Source organism: Rhopalosiphum padi, chromosome 3 (assembly GCF_020882245.1).
Source record: "Rhopalosiphum padi isolate XX-2018 chromosome 3, ASM2088224v1, whole genome shotgun sequence".
NCBI classification, from domain to species: Eukaryota; Metazoa; Arthropoda; class Insecta; order Hemiptera; family Aphididae; genus Rhopalosiphum; species Rhopalosiphum padi.
In genome coordinates, this window is record NC_083599.1 from 56,357,121 (window position 1) to 56,378,196 (window position 21,076).

The 21,076-nt window shown below is 26.7% G+C and overlaps 1 protein-coding gene across 1 annotated transcript in view; it reads right to left on the bottom strand.

The window, feature by feature from the left end:
* LOC132924178 (limbic system-associated membrane protein-like) overlaps positions 1-21,076 on the bottom strand; it is a 517,415-nt gene that overhangs the window by 20,303 nt on the left and 476,036 nt on the right. The window contains exon 7 of the mRNA XM_060988319.1: positions 3,675-3,849. Coding sequence (XP_060844302.1) covers positions 3,675-3,849 — 175 coding nt within the window. The remainder of the gene's footprint in view (positions 1-3,674; positions 3,850-21,076) is intronic.

The window sequence follows — 21,076 nt, forward strand, 5'->3', positions numbered from 1 at the left end:
ATGTATTTGGTTTTACGTAGTTGGATCTTTGGATTGTTGTTGAAATATGATTTATACTTTTAAGACTCTAAACGGAAAGATATACCTACATTACTTTATTATTATTATCCATTCGAGATTTGAGTATATTTATTGTGAACGCCATTAAAAATATAAAAAAATTATATAAACAATAAAAGTATATTTTATTAATACGACATAGTAATTAATATTTATTCATAAAATTATAATAAATATTTCATACTATATAAAAACGCCTACCAACATTTTTTTTAAATTTTTAATTAACACAAATAATTTTGATTTGCATTTATGTTAATATTATTTATTAGAGTGATTAATTACATATTTTTACATTTTAAATTGCTGTGATACAGTTGAATAAGATTGTTTTAAAATTAAAAAGGTGGACAAGTTGGTGTCTACAGTGTCACTAATGGATATGTTAAAATTAAATTCAATGATATATTATACACGGAAAACAGTTCTAAGCGGAGAAGGTATGTCACCGTAAGATATTTTATATTATATTGATGGAAAACATTTATTATACGTTTTGTTTCATGAAAAAAAAATATATTATTTTTATTCTATTTCTAATTATTTTAATATGATAGATATTATCATATATTATTAGTATTAACTAAATATGAAAAATCAAAAATTTCTTCTACCCATAAATAGCTAAATGGTCAAAATAGTTGAAAATATTATCATGTATAGAAAATGGTGATACAAACATTTGGGAAATATAAAGTATCTACAGTTGTTTATTTTTTAGTTGTTCGTTAAAACAATATCGATTTTTTCGAAAACTGGTTTTGTATAAAAATTACCATTTTTTTTAAATTTCCTGACGCATTAAAAAAAAATACTAGGGATGTCTTACTTCAGACTCCTCTCTCTATGTATCAACTAGCTTTATTTTTCAACCAGTAAAAATGCTGAAATTAAAAATTGAACCATTTTTATTGCTCCAGATGGTAATGATTGAAAAAAAAACACATTCTTGTAAAATCAATATACTTATTGTTCCCCATAGAATTAAAAATATATTTGGAAAAAATTTAGATTTTAAAACTAACACTATTGCCTATTTCTAACTATTTGATACTTAAAATTATTAAAAAAAATAAATTTTGTAAATGCAATTAAAGTTTAAACAGTTATAAATAAAACTGAAATTAGGAACGTAAAATCTTAAACAAATCAATAGTTGAATAGTTTAATTTGCTAATTATTTGTTTTATTGTTAGTTATATCATGTATTATGTACAATATACAACACTGCACCAATTGTTTGTAGTTTGAATTTTTCAATAGTTCTCTAACCTCATTTGATAAAAAATAAAAATAAAATATTTGCATGAAATTTTCGATTACTCAGTTGTGTATCAAGGATTACAATTAAAGAAAGTGTGGGAATTGTTTAGAGGATGAATGTATATAATACATAATTTAATAATAAAATGTATTCAAAATTAAAGTCTAAATAATTAAATAAACAAGGATATATTTGTAGGAGGTATGAATCCTAATATTTTTTGATATTCATATTGCTGTAGTTCGTGTAGTGTAGATACCTAAAGTATTACATTTGTTTTCCAATTTATAAATTATAAACCAACAAATACACTTAGTACACTTCAGTACCTATGCAGTTATTATTTATTAGTATCTCGTATATTTGATATAAATTTATGTAAGATTATGGGAAATGATTATTCGAATTAACTCTTATTGGCAAGGGTTTAACATAATTTGCTATTTTCATGATTGAATACCTCAGGAATATATACATTACAATGTTACTATTTATTAGTTAACTCCAAATTAATAATCACAATTTTTTTTAAAAAATAATTAAGAATTTAACTGTTTGATTGATGATAAATGATGCGTATATTTAATTAAAATAAAGTAATTTATATTAATTAGGTCTATAATTTATTAATTTTTTTTATTCTGATACAATTTTTCAATTCTTTGAATTTTACTAATGCGCGATGTTGTGAAATTTAAGAGCACATTATCTATCCATACATTTGATCGTGAATAATTTAAATTTGACTAGAAATTTGAAGATTTATTCATAATCTTGATTTAACATATTAAATTATTTTTACGTTGGTTATACGAAATTATGTATATATGCGCAGTACATTACCAAACCTGCAGATTAACAAGAGATTAATATTTGCCACGTGCCATGGAACTAATAAAACAGTCTACGCGATGTTACGTCAAACCATTGTTTTACATTTGATCCATCACATTATCATTCCAGATGCATTTTAAGCCGGCATAGTGTAGTGTGGCACGTATGGAAAAATACAATTTCTCATAGAAACGTCGACAAAATAATCCACTTATTTTTAACCCGACACTAATTACAATTTATACAACGCATGGTTCGTTGTCAAAAGCTATTTTCCTAATGATATTTTGCATAAATTATATTGGTTGGTTTACTGTACCAATGTGTAACTTATTATTTTACACTGTGTTTACCGTATGATCGAATTGTCGTACCTATCCAAGTTTTAGTTTACAGATTTTCTCTCATAATTATTAGGGTTGTGAATGAACCATAGCACATATCTATAAATTAGTTAATATACATATACTGTGTATACTATTAGGTAAGTACGTTATATGATTAAAGGTAATAGTTTAAATAAATAATTTATTATTTAATTCCACCGAGTATTGAGGACTTGAGATATATTTTTAAGTAGTTAAGGATGTCTTGAATGTCTTGAATAATAATTAATTATTTTATTAAATTTTAATTAACTTATTATTAAATTATTTCATGACATTTAAAAAACTAATATATAGTAACACGTATGTTAATAGTGCACATATATACAAACACGGAATGACAATTTTAAACTTAAAAAATAAATAGCATCATGATCTTTGACAGGTTTTATTGGAAAAACAGATAGAGATAGCCAATAATGTATCTACGTAAATTTTTTTTATTGATGTATAGATGTACCTACTAATTATTAATAGATTGGTAGGTACTCATGTCTCATTTTGAGTATAATACATTAATACTTATCCTATAGCCACTCCTAGTCATTTTTTTTTTTTAATTGAGGACCGAGGTGAAGACTTCTTTTGCAATACTTTACCTCATGTGTTTTATTTTTTTTTACCGTAGTTATTTTGTAGATTTTCTCATACGATTTATAACTCAATCATATTAACTATTAATATTTACTGGACGTTTTCATGATTTAGTTTGTTTATTAATCGCAATAAAAATTAATATATGAATATATAAAATGTTTTAATTGCCTACTTATACACATTATTCAATAGGTACTTATTATTATTTATAATTGAAAACGAAATATTTGATAAGTAAAGAATTGAAAAATACCTTTTTTAATTAATATACATTACATTGTATACGCTATATTCGAGTCACTAAGATAATCTAAAAAGAATCGTAAAAATATCGAATAATAATCGAATAGAAATATTTAATAATTCAAATATCAGCTAAATTGATTTAGTATTAAATAAAGTATAAGAGTTCTCAGATTAAAAACCATTGTACCAATATGTATAACCATATGTATAAACAATGTACGTGCATTAAACTATGTTGGGACGTTAAATATTTAATATTATATGATTTCATTATGAGTTATATTTACCAGTCACTTCGATGGATCGTTTGCTTTTGCCAAGTCCATTATCGGCCACACATGAATAATTGCCAAAATCGGTCTTTTGTACTTTTCTCAAGCGTAAAGTGTATCGGTTGCCTCTGACGTCGGTAATCCGCCATTCGGTCATGTCCAACTGCAACGTGTCTCTATACCACAAAACCTGAAAAATTACGCGAAAAGTCGTAAGACATGAAATATTATTTCATACGCGCAAATATAATATAAACATTGTCTCGAAAGATATTGCTCGCCAAGTGCCAACCAATCTATACATGCATCGATAGCCCAATAAATAGCATGTATGTGTGGTTATGACATTTTTGTATAGCACCAAGTTACTTGTCTTTCTATTAGCTATGCAATACGCCTTCATACTCCATATCGAATTCAAATTATGCATTAATGCAACAGTGTTTAAGCTGAAAATTGGACCTTTTCAACGGAATGGCTGAAGAATTTAAATTAACATTATTTTACGGAAGAGGATTTTATTAATTATTTTAATTTTTGTGATATGCGGATATAATATATTATACTCAATAGCGACCAAACTAATGCTTATCGAATGCGATCAAATTTAAATATCATAAAAATATTTTTTATCAGCTGAAAATTAATATGGTGTAAGAATACTTATGTATATATATAATATATAATATATATATTGCACTGTTATCAAACTTTTTGCTTGTTTGTATATTTCATCATAACTTTTTTGCGTTCGTTCGTTCCTTTCGTGATCCTGTCATTCAATACCTAATTGTTTTTATCAAGGTTATCTTATTATTTAGTTTTTTGTTCGGAAATTTCAAAGTTTTTCACAATTGGACTCGTATATATTTCAAAATTGTTAACATCTCTGCAGTATTGGCATAGGTTGTAGGTTGTATAATATATAGAACAGACGTTTCATCGTATTTGTCATCGAAAATAATTGGTTTATTTAACAATTCGCGAGAGCCAATTTCAACGTCTTATTTTTCTAAAAAAGTTCATTATTTATTTTTCATTGAGAATTCAAATACTTGTGAATTATAAATATCAATTATACTTTATAATATAATTTTGATTTCGATTTGAACTTCATAGCACCAAGAATCATTATTAGAGAAAAACTTTTTTCTTAGAATTTTGTATTTAAGACGATTCTGTAATATAAAACAGTTTTTAGATTTGATCGATTATCAACTAAGCTATAATATGTTAAAAAACATATTATCATCATATTTTAAGAAAAATAGAATATGTATTTCAGTTTTAGGTGTTGGTTGCGTGGTTCTAGAATCAAAATGTACAGATACAAAAAAAATCGCGAAAACTAATGCTATTATAATGGTAGTTGGGTCTGAAAGATTTAAAATTAGGCCTTTAAATTTTTATAGTTACTTGAAAAATAAATGTTCTCTATTAGAGTTCTTTATTATTTTCAAAATAATATTTTAGTACAAATAAGTAGTAATATATATATATATATTTATTTATATAATTAAACTATGAATTAAAAAAAAATTAAAGCAATAAAAATATTTTATTTTTGGTTTTGAGAAAATACTAAGTATAAAATTACTTTGATTACAAAAAACAAATGTGTTGAGAAAAGGAGTAACAAAGTACTTTAAACAGTAAACTTTAAATATTTAGCTTGACACATGCTAGCGGATTTATCGTCAAATTACAATTGAAACAGTATACAAGAAAATGTACTGTTTACCAATTGGATGGAAGTTCTTCGATAACCATCTGCATAAACAGGTTCTATATTTCATATAACATTTATTTAATAGGTATAATATATAATATATATATTTTAAAACCACCGGTAGCTTTATTTCTATTATTATAAATACCAATGGAATAACAAAAAGTCCGATTTAACGCTATAAAAAATTGTTAATACCAAACTTAGACTACGTAAATTGTAAAGAGTTTCAAAATTGACTAATACAAACTAATGAAAACTTCCGGTCTAAATTTCTCCAGATACAATTTTCCGATGAAAGAAATCATCCACTAATAAGTTCTTAAAATTGAATTACGAGTACACAAGAAGCCGATTAACAGTATTTGTCATACGAGTTATGGCACGTTTGCAACGTATTTGTATTAGCGATAATTATTGGCATAACCGTTTGGTAATTCACCCCCATATACTTTTTAGGTAGTTCTGCACCGGAGGGGTACACAGCTGACGAGGTCACTGTAATGCGACGCTGTCTGTCCAATGGATATCGTAATAAGAAAAAAACGCAAACTACATTTTTCACGCGACTTCCTGAATATCGTATACATGGCGGTTAAAAACCGAATTTAAAATTGAAATCCAAGATAGGTGGGTATTTAAATAAAGAACTGTCTGACTAATAAACATTGCATGCAATGATAAAGAATATGAATTATACATTAATTTGATATTTTAAAATGTTCATTACTTGCTTTAATATCAATTAAATAAAGAAAAAATATTATGTTTAGCTCTGGATAATATTCGTACCTTTATGTTTGATAATAGATCAATTCACTCTAATATTAAAAATAACAGAGTAAATGGATTCTTTTAAATGAAAAATTAATATGTTATGCGTTATAATAAGACGGAGACAACACGTTATGCGTATACGATGTCCTCTTAACAGTAAATTGCAATATATTTCATCAGTAGAACGACGAAAAGAATACAAAGAAGAAAAAAAAAGTTTTTGAATTTTATAATGGAACACCAGTATAGTTTAAAATATTTTATGAGCGATACCGTCTTACATTCTTATGCAGTATTCAATAGTTATTTTGTCACGAATGAAACCAAAAGTAAAGCACGTGGTACGCATGTTATAATACCAAAAACTAATTAATATGATGATTTATTCTCATTTTGTTAGGAAATAGTTTTGATGAAATGTTTACCACAAGACGTTTTTTCTAGAGATATTTATTGACTTTATAACTCAATGTATAAATTAAATATCAAACATGTAATTTGAGATAAGTCAATACAATCGTACTTTATTTTATTACTATTTCTTAAATGAATGTGTAATGTATATTTTGAGCACCTACGCCTCACCTATCGTCGTTCAATTGCATACTATTTACATGTTTCTCGGGTTACCTAAGAATAAAACAAATCGCATTGAAACGTAAAGTATTTACTATTTTTATAACACGTGTGCATAAGTACTGCTTTTTATACTAGTTATTTGATTATGATTGTTACACGACATACCTAGTTTTGTGTGAATGAAAATACAACAAAATCGCGAGGTTATTCGAAAATATTTGATTGACAGCGTTTATATACCGATAGATTTTATCCTATTATTGTGTATACATATTACTTACTTATACGTTTCTCGGCATTCGGCGAAACAAGTTATAATAAGTTCGAAAAACTCAAAGTGTAGGTTACGGCTGAGTGAAAAAATGTCTTTGTGTATTAATCGTATAATATTATAATGAATCAAAGAATATGTTTACTGGAGAGTAAATAATACACGATGAATAAATCTACAGAATAAACTTACTTTGGTAACAGTATAAGAATTATGAAAATTTGCAAATTAAATTTTGTAGAAAAATGTTCAAACAAAATAAATTAATAAATTTAGTATTATGTATATTATAATATTAAAATAAATAGTTGAATATTTAATGGAAAACGAAACATTTAAAATATTAGCATAAATTAGTCGCATACATTGGCTATAAATATCCAATTTTTTTTTTATTACGTTTAGGTAAACAAAAAAGAAATAAGTACTAAACATTATTAAAAGCGTAACCCTTTAATACTATAGTTTTGATCAAATTATTAATAATAAAACGATACTGATGGCAGAAAATACACCAAGGAATAGGTACATAATAATGTGTACATTTAAAATGTAAATTTTCATAAAAAGTTAAGCTATGTTTCAAATAGGTGGTTAATGGTTGTAACGTGATTTTTACGATGCTTAAACTGAGAATATTTTAATAATTTAGGCCGAGTAAGCAATTTTTATCTATAAATAGATTTCATGTTTTTTTTAAGAATAAAAAAGGTAGGCAAATGGATACCGCTCTTCTGTACATTAGGCGTCGAGTGGGTCACTATTATGTGTGTGTTAAATTTGAATTAATTTATATATCATTGTATCACTGTTTACAACAATTGATTTAGAGCGGAAGCGGTATGCAGCCTATATATGTTTTTTTGTTTTATATAAGTACAGCTATTAAAGCCATTTATTTTACTTTTAGTATTATGATAGGTTTTTTCTCGGATAATGTAGTATTTAATTATTATAATAATATATACATATTGTATACAATCTTTACAAATATATATTAGAACTCGAAATTTAATTTTATCTTTCTGTAAATACTGTAAGACAGCAAAAATAAACATTATCTTCAAATTAATCAAATATTTCATTGCATATTTCGTAATATTAATTATAATATAATATACATAAAAGTTTAATGTTTCCGCGAATGCTTTTAAATTATATGAAAATAATTAAAATAATTTTTTATCGTATAAATAAGTAATTTCGTCCAAATTTGAACATATAATTCATATAAAAACAAATTGTGCTTATATATTTTTAAAATTTTTATATAGAAATAAGAACCACTTATTAGAACCTTGTATTAAATTTTCAAGTATTTTTTACCCAATTACAAATTTTTTTTTATTTTTTTCAAAAAAAGTTATAATATTTTGAAATGTTTACTATGTATATAGGAAATGCTAATATTAATACTAAGTGAAAATTTCAAGTTACTGTGGTTATTCTTTTGAATACAATAAAATAAAAATTAAATTTCGTCAAAATCTTGTTCAGTGTAAAAATTCCAGTTATTCCTTAATATTTTTAAAGCACGTTCTTAATCCAATTTATTGACAATTTATCGTGTACTCTCTCAAAAAAAGCACATATCATTGTTAAATCAATCCATTTATCTCTTCGTTCACAATCTAAAATAAATTTAATGCTTATGGTGAGCTGTACTTACCTAATAATAAAGTTTTTTTTAATTCTTAACATTTGGAGGTGATTTCCTTAATATCCGTAGATTTTATATTCTGATGGTTAGGTTTCGGTAATATTTTGAATAGAAGAACACATCGTGGACTAAAGTTTTTAAGTTTCATAAATCACAACTTCATACCTACTATACGAAAATAGCCGGTGTAAGTAACAGTCGTTTTTTATGTTTATTTCTATGGGCGTTCTTATGATAATAACACGCTCGAATGTAAAGTTTATTAAATAAAAACCAACAAAGTATATAACTAAGAACGATATTTAGATACACATAGATTAATCTTTAATATTTAATTAAATTTATTTTTACATTTATTTATTACAGAATTTAATATTAATGTGGGTTGTCATTTTTTATATAAATACATAATATTATATTCGTTTTGTTATTAATTATTATGATATATATTTAGTAGTTAAATAATATATATTATTAATTATACTCGTAAGATGCGATATTAATGATTAATATAGATATTGTCATAATGTATATGAAAACTGCTGTGTATTTACGGGAATATATTTCTTACGAGTATGGAAGGTTATGTATCTAAACATTACATTTTTAAATTAATAATATATTAATATATATTGATAAGTTGATTTTTATAGTTTTATACTTATAGTTATTTATAAATTATTCGTTTATCAATGTCATATTATATGACATTAGTGTTTATGTCATGACTAGGTCGTCTAAAAAAAAAAATAGTAATAAAACTAAATAAAGTTTAGTCCAATACTTAGATTTTAATAAATACTTAAATGCTTAAAATAATAATAATAATAAAAAAAAATGTCTGCTAAAGAGTTTCGAGTTTTTAAAGTTATATTTAAAACACTTCGCAAAATTTAGTATCACTTTGTTTAAAAAAACATGAAATTACAACTTAAATATGTTGTTTTGGAAATGAGCGTTTTCCCGTGTAAAAGGATAAGGTTTAGTTGTGTTGTTGAAGTGTTAATATTAAATGTTAAGTGTTTGTTATGCATAATATACAAATATAAAATAAAATAGGAACATAAAATAGCATTGCAATTTGATATTTGTTTCACCGAGACATAAGGTAAACACAAGACAAGACAGTCGTTCTATTTTACATTATTTGTTTATTTTTTGGTGTTAGCAATTTTGAAGATTTTTAAAAATATGTACCCTAGTCCCTTGGCTTGTAATAAAATAAATGTTGATCATAAAACATTTGTGTTTGGTTTTAATTTTATTGTAATTTAATATATTACTACTGGTTTATGAGCAAATTATATGTGAACCGGTTTCAATAATGAGTTGAATTCTTAATTGCGCAAATTAACTTTGAGATATATTCATATTATATATTTTGTAGTACCACCTATTAATCGCATAAACTCAAATATTTAAGACTTAAAATAATCGACCAAAGTTGATTGTATATTAATCATTCAATATTCTATTACGTATACAATATATATTATAAAGGTATATTTATTAGATATTATATTGTTACATGCACTTGGATTTGCATATTCCTAATCAATTCCTCACAACTTGTTATATTGGGGGAATACATTTTCTTAGACTTTAGGATGATATAAACTGAATGATTTGGATCGACTGACCGATACCCCAGGGACTCAGAAAATTATGCATGCAATGCTGTACGAAATGCATGCATATAACGGTCGGGATAGAGCTGGTGTTCTTAATTAATTACGTGAAATAATTATGGTATATTGTTTACGTAGTACACTGTACTGCAGATATAAGAAGAGAATTTAGTGTGCCAAGTAAAAATAAAAATATAAAAATAGAGTACGTCATATAAAATATATAAAATGAATAATATGTATATTGTACTTGTATTTTTTTAGGTGGTGCATACTTTGAAACTTTTATAAATTACATCGACCGATTGTCGAGAGCAGTGGATAATTTGGTCTCATAGGAATTCGGAGCCATAATAAATTACAAATTTAAATCGGCTCGACATTGCAGGTTTGGAATGAAAGGGAGGAATGATCGAAGGAAAGGTGAAAGAAATAAGGTCTCTCCTGTAGACGGCTATGCACGCAAGCCACATACACACACACACACACACACACACACACACACACACACACACACACACACACACACACACACACACACACACACACACACACACACGCAACGGGCGTCTCATGGGTAGAAAAGGATCGAAAGAAATGCTCGGTAACGCCGCCACCACAAATGCATACTCACACGTATACTGACATAATACGTATATATTATATTATTGTATAAGAGTGAATTTTTTTTTCTGACGAGATGAAATATACATGTGAGACTTTTGCACAAAGCTTAAATATGCGGCTAATATTGAAGGTGCACGAAGCTTAAAAATAAAAGAGTGTGCGTATGAGTGGAGTGGAGATGTATGAAGAGAGAGAGAGAGAGACAGAGAGACAGAGTGTGTTCTTCGATGCGAACAAAATAATGATAAAAAAAGCGAATAAATATTTTTTGAAAACAACGACGAGCGCGGTGAAGTGGTTACTTGAAATTTCCATTCGCCAAATTCGGTTCGTTTATGCTATGAACAAAAAAGCGTTTCGTGTATCATGCGCTCGTTTCATATGTATTTATGCTTTAACTATCCTCTGGGCCGTTTAATGTGTTCGTTCTCATTTTTAGCACAAACCATTTTATTCTCCTTATGTTATACTTCACAGTTGCTACCCATTAGTTCAGTACGATGTATGATCAAAACACGCGCTTTTTGTGGTAATTTGATCTTAAAAATGTTTTTTTATGACCGATAATTTTCGTTCAATATTTTGAAACACATCAAACGGTTTTATAAATTGTTATTTACTGTCAGTGTTTATTATACTTTTGAATAACACAATTCCATAACTTATAAATTATACATATTTTACCTATTTTCAATCGAAAAAAGCTAAAATGTAATTTTAATTTTATATGCACACATTTAATAACACCAAATATTAATTTTTAAAAGATTAAAAAATTTCGTATAGTGTATACAAGAATGAAAATAATTAGTTATTAGTTTTTTAATTTGTTTGTAGGCTTATAAATTGTGACATTATTGATTACGGTTTGATATTTATATTTATACCATTTATTCAAAACAACCATGATTAAAATCTATACTTTTCAATAAAATAAATATTTTTATAAGTAGAAAATAATGTATATATTTTAATATAGTTAATAAACTTTAAAAAATGATGTAATGAATATTAAAAATAGTGTTCTAAATCATGTTATATAAAATATAGTATTGATACATTTGATACAATTATTGGTATCCACATAGGTATACTTAAATATGAAAAAAAGTGTGTACTGTGAACATTGGATATATTACTATTTATTATACGATATAAAACGGTTATTCTTATGTCGAATATCTTACAACGATGCCAATAAAGAAAAAAATGTTGTATTGAAGTACAGTAAGCCAAGTGGTATATAACAAAAAATATGTAATCGGTTGATGGAAATAAAATGTTAGTTCTTTTTTTTTAACTTTGAAAAGTTTTGTTGGAAAATATCGATGAAACAAGTGGCAAAGGCAAAATAGGAGTCATCGCAGCGGTGACACGAATGACACAAAAAGTTAATAGGGACTTTAGATTCTAGACGGTTTTGACGGTTACACGTATTTGGTGCGTTGGCGCGTTCTGTTATAAAACAATGTAATCGACAATCGTTGGGATTTGATCAATTAAAAAAATAATAACTATACAAAGTTGTTTTTTTCTCAAAATCTTCACCGACGTGGTAATAGTTCTTAAGTCACGCCCTAGTATCAAACTATCATCTATATTCTATACAATACTTATAAAATACTTTATTTAGACGGTGTACGATGGCAAATGAAGCAAAATTGCAGATTACATTAACCAATATATGTATTAAGATGACGATAGCATATATTTTTATTTATATGTGATTAAATAAAAACCAGATAATTATTGGGTCTGCTGTAATCAAAATGGCTGATGCATAAGATTAATCGACCTGCAATGTCTAGAGCTTTACGGAGAAAACATTATAATTAATTTATTTTCAACGCGATGTTTTTCGATGGCAGTACTTGGCAAACTCGTTCCATCAATTTTATTTTTTAGAAAAAGAAATACACATACATAAGCCAGAGAAAAGAAGCAAATGAATAAAGTACACAGTTTATAGTATGATATCTTGGTATTTTTTTGAAAGTTTCAGAAAAATCCGTTTTGCCATATACCCAAGAACTAGCCGCGCACAAAAGTTCTCAACTCAAACAAATAAGTTTAAAAAAGGCATAAAATCAATAGCTTTTTAATCTCCATTGTAGAATCTAAGAACTTTTATTTGAAGCATATTTCTGTTTTTTTTTTTTTTTGGTATTTATTCATATTTTCTAGAAACTTTGAACGGTTATAATCGATAACCACTCATTGGTTTTTAGAGCACGTTTGCCAAAAAAATTAGGGAGAAAGACATATTGCAATCTAGTTTCTAACATTGAAAAATATTAAGTTTCGAAGTTGATTTTATTTAAGAATGTAGTAAGTTGTACATTATATTAAAGAAGTATAAAATTAAATATCTATCAATGTATTTATATATTATATATAATATTTTGAAAATTAAAATATGCTTTATTTTTTGCTATAACAAGGTTCAACATTTTAAATCAATCTGAAAATCATTTAATTTTTAAGTAAACTATATACTAGAATTTTGTTTAGAATTATATGTGGGTTTATAATTATTAATTATATGTTTTTATTTGTTTTAAGCTCAATTAGCTTTTTCAATTAAATGAAAATAATGTTGTATATTTGAAGTTAATATATTATATTTATGTTTGTTGGTTAATTATTTTAATCAATTAAAAGTTGTTATTAAAGTGACTATACATTTCAATTGGATTTATTTTTACTTTTAAAACTTTACCCCCTAAAAACTAAACAAACGCGGATGAGAATATGAGATAGAATGTTATAATGATTTCATTCAAAATCGTTTAAAAATTTAAATAATAATTATTGCTTTCGAGTTTAATAATATAATCACACCTTTAAAGTAACCGCCCAGAAACAACCTAGATATTCAACAAAGATTTCAAATAAAACAAATATTAAAAATGTTTCTTTGGTTAAGACACTTAATTCCAAGACAATACCAACTTAGGTATTATACTCAATGGGATATAAAAGGTCATCATAGTTTTAAAATATTTACTCCGGAAGAGTAAGTCATTTCTATTCCTATTAATATATTTGAAATTCTTTTGTTTGTCCATAAACATAAAATTATTTTTAAAAGAACGATATGAAGCTTGTATTATTTTATAAGTGATAAACCAACATTTGAGCTTTAATATTAAATTAGGTGGATAGACGGATAGTGAAGGGGTTATCGCAATCCATTGCTTGTTATTTGGACAAGATAATCAATGTCCGTTTCCGAAATGTACGTTTAATGGTATATATCAGATATCAATATATTATTTTAGATAGGTACCTACTAACGACGAAATTGGTGTAAAAGTGTTGTCAACACAATAATGTAGTTTTTTTTTTATGTGCACAGTGCATAGCTAGGGATTCTGGGAAGAGTAAACATTTAATATTGTACACCAATACAGCCGTAAGGTCAATCTTTGACGTCGTGCATTATACTTCAAATATTGATTTTATGACGAGAAACGTGTTGTAATATATGTACAACTCTTGAGAGTCTTGTCTGTGTAAGATGTATACATTAATTTATACGGCATGTTTGTATGTTCCGGAATGTATTTATTATAATAAATACATTTCAGAACGTGGAAATATCTAAAGAATGGCGTTTTACGAATATATTTTCTATGCAAACTAGGGCAGAATCCCAAATACACTTAAAACCATACGAATGTTTTATCCTTTACACTCCAAGAACGCCTGGATGAGTTACGATATGGCTGTAAACGTTAAACGATATGTTTTTTACGATCGAATTTAACCAAAAATACATCTATTGAATAAAATAACCGCAGGTAATGCTTGAATATCAATTCTACAGTGGTTATAAGTCATGCAAACAAATGCTATACCAAGTACCGGACTAAAAAAAAAAAAAATACATTTTTTATCTAAGCATTTTTTATATTTCGGAGTAAATACTACCTACCGATGGAGTTAAATAAAAATGAATTAATTTTGTTCTATACGGAGTAATAAGGGAACAACACAATATAGAAGACAATACCAAATAAGAATATAACAGTTCATGATAACATATAAAATATAACGGCTATTAAATGAAAGATAAATATTAAAGTCGTAATATTTTTAGTTATTTATTATATTATAACGTTATTATACTGTATACCTTAATTATTAGAATAATTTTTCGTTGTTTTTAAACGTTTGACAAATTAAAAATCAATCTTGATTTGTTAGTTATTTCCAAGCTACAGTAGGTGATAAACTTTAAATTTCTAGTAAGTATTTTATTAATAGTCTGATAGTCACGATCTGTTGTTCACATTTTAAAATATTGAAAAGTTTGACTAAAGATTTAGTAGAACGCATGTTCACGTAAGACTTAGCGATAAGTGTTTAAGTCTTTCTGAATTAAATTACCTACCCTAACAACATAAAAAAAACCGAACAAATAAAATGTAGAATGAGATAGATATAGATAGAAAAAAATCTATAGGAAATATATTAATATTTAATACTAATACATATAATAATAATAATAATAATAATAATAATAATAATAAATCAATATATATATTATAATATGCAGACTTTTAAACATTAAATTTAGTGTTTTTTTTGTTTTAACATGATGTTCGTGTGCATGAATCACACTCAGATTAATCGAGAAAAGCAAACAAACTTAATTATTGCATAACCTCTAGAAAGATACTCTAATATAAAATACGATTTAATCATATTTTACTTGTACGTTGATATTTTATAACACAAAATTAGTATTAGGCTCTTATTCTATAAGATTTTCTAATAAATGCGGACAAGATATAAAACAAAAAAATCAATTTATGCACCACTAGATAGCACCACAGTCATTAAATAAAACGGTGGCGTGCGGCTAAGGGACCGCGTAAAAACGTAAGAACTATTTTGGAGTTTTTACGGTGAGGAAAAAAATATATGTATACATACACAGACGTAGTTAATATACTTTTGAAAAATTGAGCCGAAAGTTTAAGGGCAAGTTTATTTTTATGCTCACCCCCTCCTCCCCCCCCATAACCGTCATAAGCTTTGGAGCGGTCTAGTGTTTCAGGAAAAATGGCAATCTCATGAATTCTTAACAAACGTGTTGGCAGTGGGCAAACTTTTACAGAAACTTGGGCGCGAGGTAAAATTAATGACTTGGTTAATTTATTATATTCGTTGTGTGGACCCGAAAATAATGGTAAACCACTTTCCCCGACCAGGCCCTCTTGTACACAACGTTGCAGATGTATTCCCGCGAACTCCATAAATAGTAAATTAATGGCGTGGAGAGTGTAACGGAGGGAATACTTTCGTTCCCCCGGCTGCGACGTTGTAGCCGTTGAGATTTTGTAATGATCGCGATTTAAAATATCCACTTATAATAGTAATATCGCAATCATATTATTATTATACGACTTCATCTGGGACGTAATAAAATGTTACAACTATAGTAGCCAATACGTGTTAACTAAGACCTCAAATAACCCGATTATCTTCAAATCGTTGCCTCTATGTCTCTCTCTTTCTATGTCTCTGTCTCTTTTTTTTTAAAAATATTTTTAACAGAGTTAAACTAAATTAACAATTACTCAGAAATCGATATACCTGGTGGTCGGCTTAACGCGCAGTTTATGATATAGTTACAATTTAATTAATTATTTCTTTTCTTAGATTTTTTTTTATTTTTTAAACACCGAAATTAAGTTTTAGTGATCAGGTGACCTACACGGAGATAGGGGGCAGGGACTAAGGGTTAACTAATTTACTTTGTTTCGCGAGGGATATTGAACAACCACCGAGTAATTTCAAACTGCTGAAAAAGATTTAATTTATCGGGATTCGTGGCAGTTTATGAGGTCACTAGTTATTCGTTTGAACATTTTAAATAATATCTAAAACACTGTACTATTACAATATTAATATTAATGCGCACATGTGGTATTTTAGTTATATATTCTTATTGATTTTCTACAGTAAATCATTAAAACATTCATACGTCATTTTTTAGTAATGACAATCAGTACATATTAGATTGTTACATAATATACGCTCGTATGAAGCATTGGGTGTCACATAAAAATATTATTTTTTCTTCTTACAAGAATTATGTTATTTATTTATTTATAGTGTACGCTGTAGATTTATTATTATAATAACTTACGGAAAAAATATTTATACAAAACATGTAAAAACGTGCAATTTATTATGTACTTATATGTACACATTGTATACGTAATATATTGTATATTTTGTATAGATATATTTTAAATATTTGAATTTGATTATTTTTTATTTTTTTCAACGACTCAAAGTAATTCAACAATACTTAAATCACTAAAAACTAAAAAAGTTATGAAAATACATATTGTTATAAGCAAATATTAAGGTTGTTTAAATTAGTTTAAAATATAACCTAACTTATAGAATTAACTTGTTAATAGTTGTTACTTATTTGTATATAAAATGTTAGAGTATAATAATAATAAGTATTATAAAGTATGATAATAGTCTGACTATTATTGATGCCAGTGTGCAATTAAGACAAAAATTTATATTTTTATTTTTTAACATCAGTAAGGTGACACAAATTCAGTTTTTAGTTCAGTAAATTCGTAAAATTTTTCTTAAAAAAATCCTCTATTGTAAAAATTATATACATTCTTCGCATAGCTTAGAATTCAATTGTAGAATGACTTTGTTTGATGGTATAAACAAATTAAAAACAAATACGAATCTAAAAAGTAAATAAATACATTGTTCTTAAATTTGGTTTGTACCCGTGTAATCGTCAAACAAATGTTGTTAATGAAGTAATTAGAAAATAAAAAATTCTATTAAAATAGTAGATTGTAAACTCGAAGTGTTTTCGTATAAAAATGAGACTCTAATTCCTATCATTTTCGCAAATGTAATGAAAATAATCCATAAAGGTAAGGCTCGAGAGAGGATTATTGTATCAAATAATGTACGATGTATCTGTGCATAATTTGTATACAACACAGTATTGTACTGTTGTTTTTATTTTTATTTTTTTGCAACAATTGCCGGAAAGGAAAGGAACTTATCTCATGCGGCAGAGAGAAATGTCCAAAACAATGTGCATTACCATACATTGTATTTGTATAACACCAAAGCCACTCCGGGAAGGATATTTTATTTTATTTTTTTGCTGTCCTAAGACTCGATATCTGCGCTGTGCATTGTTCCGTTAATAAAAAGGGTAAACTCACGCCATGGTGGCGACGGTTGAAAAATTTGGTAGCACTGTTTCTCTTTCCTATTTTTTTATTTTTACAATCGTATAAATCTCTAGTCAAATCCTATGGATATCAATGGTTTATTTTTCGGTTTAGGGGCGACATATTTCGTAAACGCGATCGTCCAGCTAGGGATCGAGAGACCAAAATACCGACTATAATACAATATTATAAACCCACATAATAATATCAGTTGCATCTACAGCCACTTGATAAACGATATTATATATTGCCAACGACTTTATATTCTAATATTATACACTCGTAGCAAGTTTTCAATTAAAATAAAACGCGCTATACTCGTAAGCTTGCAAAGCTGAAATTATTATTAAATTTAATATGATTGGTTCTGTGAAACAGGTCAGGAAAAATATATACCGCGGATGTATGTCACAGACGAGCAAGACACTTATTATTGCGCTTGTGAAAAGCTAAACGCCAAGACGTGTGTAGAGAAATTCCAATTATGGTAAGTGACCAGAATTGAATGCGAGGGTATTTCGAAGACGTTGAAATGACATGACGGCTTTGTAGCACGCGATATCCGCATGCAATATTAAAAATTGTGATGTAGAGACGCGATGTCTATGATAAATACGTAATATTGTAACGTATGCCCATTATCGATGCAACAAGACTTAACTTGTCTAAGATAGCGTTTGTTCATAAACATTTGATGTAATCGAGAAAGCCGAGACAACAACAACAATAATAATAATAATAAATATATCAATAATATGCATATTATTCTATTTTACGACATATGTATATTATAATATATATATATATATACAGATAAAATCTCACATTAGGTGTAGGTATATTTATTATCTGACGTGTTTGGTATAATTGACCAAATATTTAAACATCATAATTTATAACATAATAGATAACTATAGACAATATAATGTCAATAAATACATTATACACATATTTGTGTACGAAACAATGATCCATTAGTCATTGATCACACTTAACCGTCCAAAAACTGATTTTAATCAGGTTCTTGGTTTAAGAAAACTTTAAGCGTTGTAGTTAAGATTAGGAAACGCGTATATTGACAATATCGACGGTTATAACTTTTAAGTTAAAAGTTAAAAGTTTTAACCAAGTAATTGACAGATGCAGACACCGCGAGGAGGGGGTCATATTATAAATAAATATAATTTATAATGGCACATTATTATAATAAAGTAAAAACAAAATATATGATATTAATCGGCGTAGAGTATAGAAAACAACATTTTGTTTTATAACATGTAATTTTATGTTTTAAAATTATGTATCTCAATATTTTTACATGCAACTGTTTTTGAATTATTTTTTTTTGTAATCGAATAAAACTTAATGATAAATTCAATGAAATTATATAATTTTACATTTTTATTGATTTACCACATCGGCAGTACTGCGAGCAAGAATATAAGAATTGGAAATGAAGAACTTAATCTAGTCATATTCGTATTTTAATCGGCGTTGCATTAAAAACGAATAATTTTAATTTCCAACGAAAATTAAAAACCGTGGCACGTAACGTATTGAATAACAACGGAGTTAAATAAATTAAGGTAAGTTTATTAAATTGGGTGACAGAATAAAAATAAAAATAAAACAAATCGTAGTCCTCAGAGTTTTATGTTTCCGACGATTTTGAAAAAAAAAACTCTGCTGTGTTATCGAAAACTAATATCGTATTGCGTCATTGCTAAACGAGAACTGGTAGCTTAAAATTTGACAGAATTAATTACCTTATTAAAATACAAAATGTATGGATGGGTTTAATGTCTCATTAATTATTGTTTATTATAAAAAAAATATTAAAGAAACATTAAAATATTTAAAATTAAACACAAATACTGTTTGTACTTTTTGAATTATGTTCGACAGGTGGGTATGTATTTATTAGATACCTAACGGGACGTACCGGTGGGTACTTAATATGTACTTAATATGTATATTCAGTTGGATTTTTTGCTCAGGCTAAAAATTATTATGGGTAATTTAATATGGATATTATATTGAATATTATCTACGTTGTAATTAAATATAGTTTTAGTTAATGTAGTGTAGAGCATTTAATAATAATAATAAAAAAAGTCACACATAAAAATTAATTAAAAAAACCATTGACATCGTCTAACAAAAATAATAAAAATTGGATCTTTGAATAATTACTAAAGATATTGGTATATTGCTATCCAATATAATAAATATTTTTCTAACTATAATAATTATCATTACTAATTTGTTGTACTATAAATATGAAGGAGGAAGGGCACCTGGGTCGTGGCCCGTATATTGTAAAATTGAATTTTTGATTAAAACATAGTATGTTATAATGTATGTATATGCCATTGTTATAACTCTCTGACCCCATTATTATTGGTTCATATTGAAAGTAATTCCTACTATACGCTACTGGACTATGATTTAGTACTCAAGCGTGGCTGCGTATAATTTAATCATGCAATATAATTTCAATTGTATTATAGGTATTAATAAATAAAATATTAAATGGTATTAACTAATTAGTACACAAAACAAATATCTCGAGAACACCAACTCTACGAAACACGACGCAGTAGGTTTCTGAGTAGATAAAACTGGACAATGTGTCTATAGCAAGCACATAATAATATTATGATTGAGAATATATTCTACACATTAAATCTAATCTGAAAATATCCAAATCAGTAAAATTGTCGAAGTGAAGATTTGGTATGGTGGCATCATTCGTTATCATTATTATTTTGAGAGGACATTTATATTATTACATTGACGCAAATTAACTAAAAATAAAGTGGACAAGTGGCATCGACCTGCTGTCCAGTAGGTGCAAAATGGGTCAATGTAATGGATGTGTTGATTTGAATTTAATGATAAATCGTTG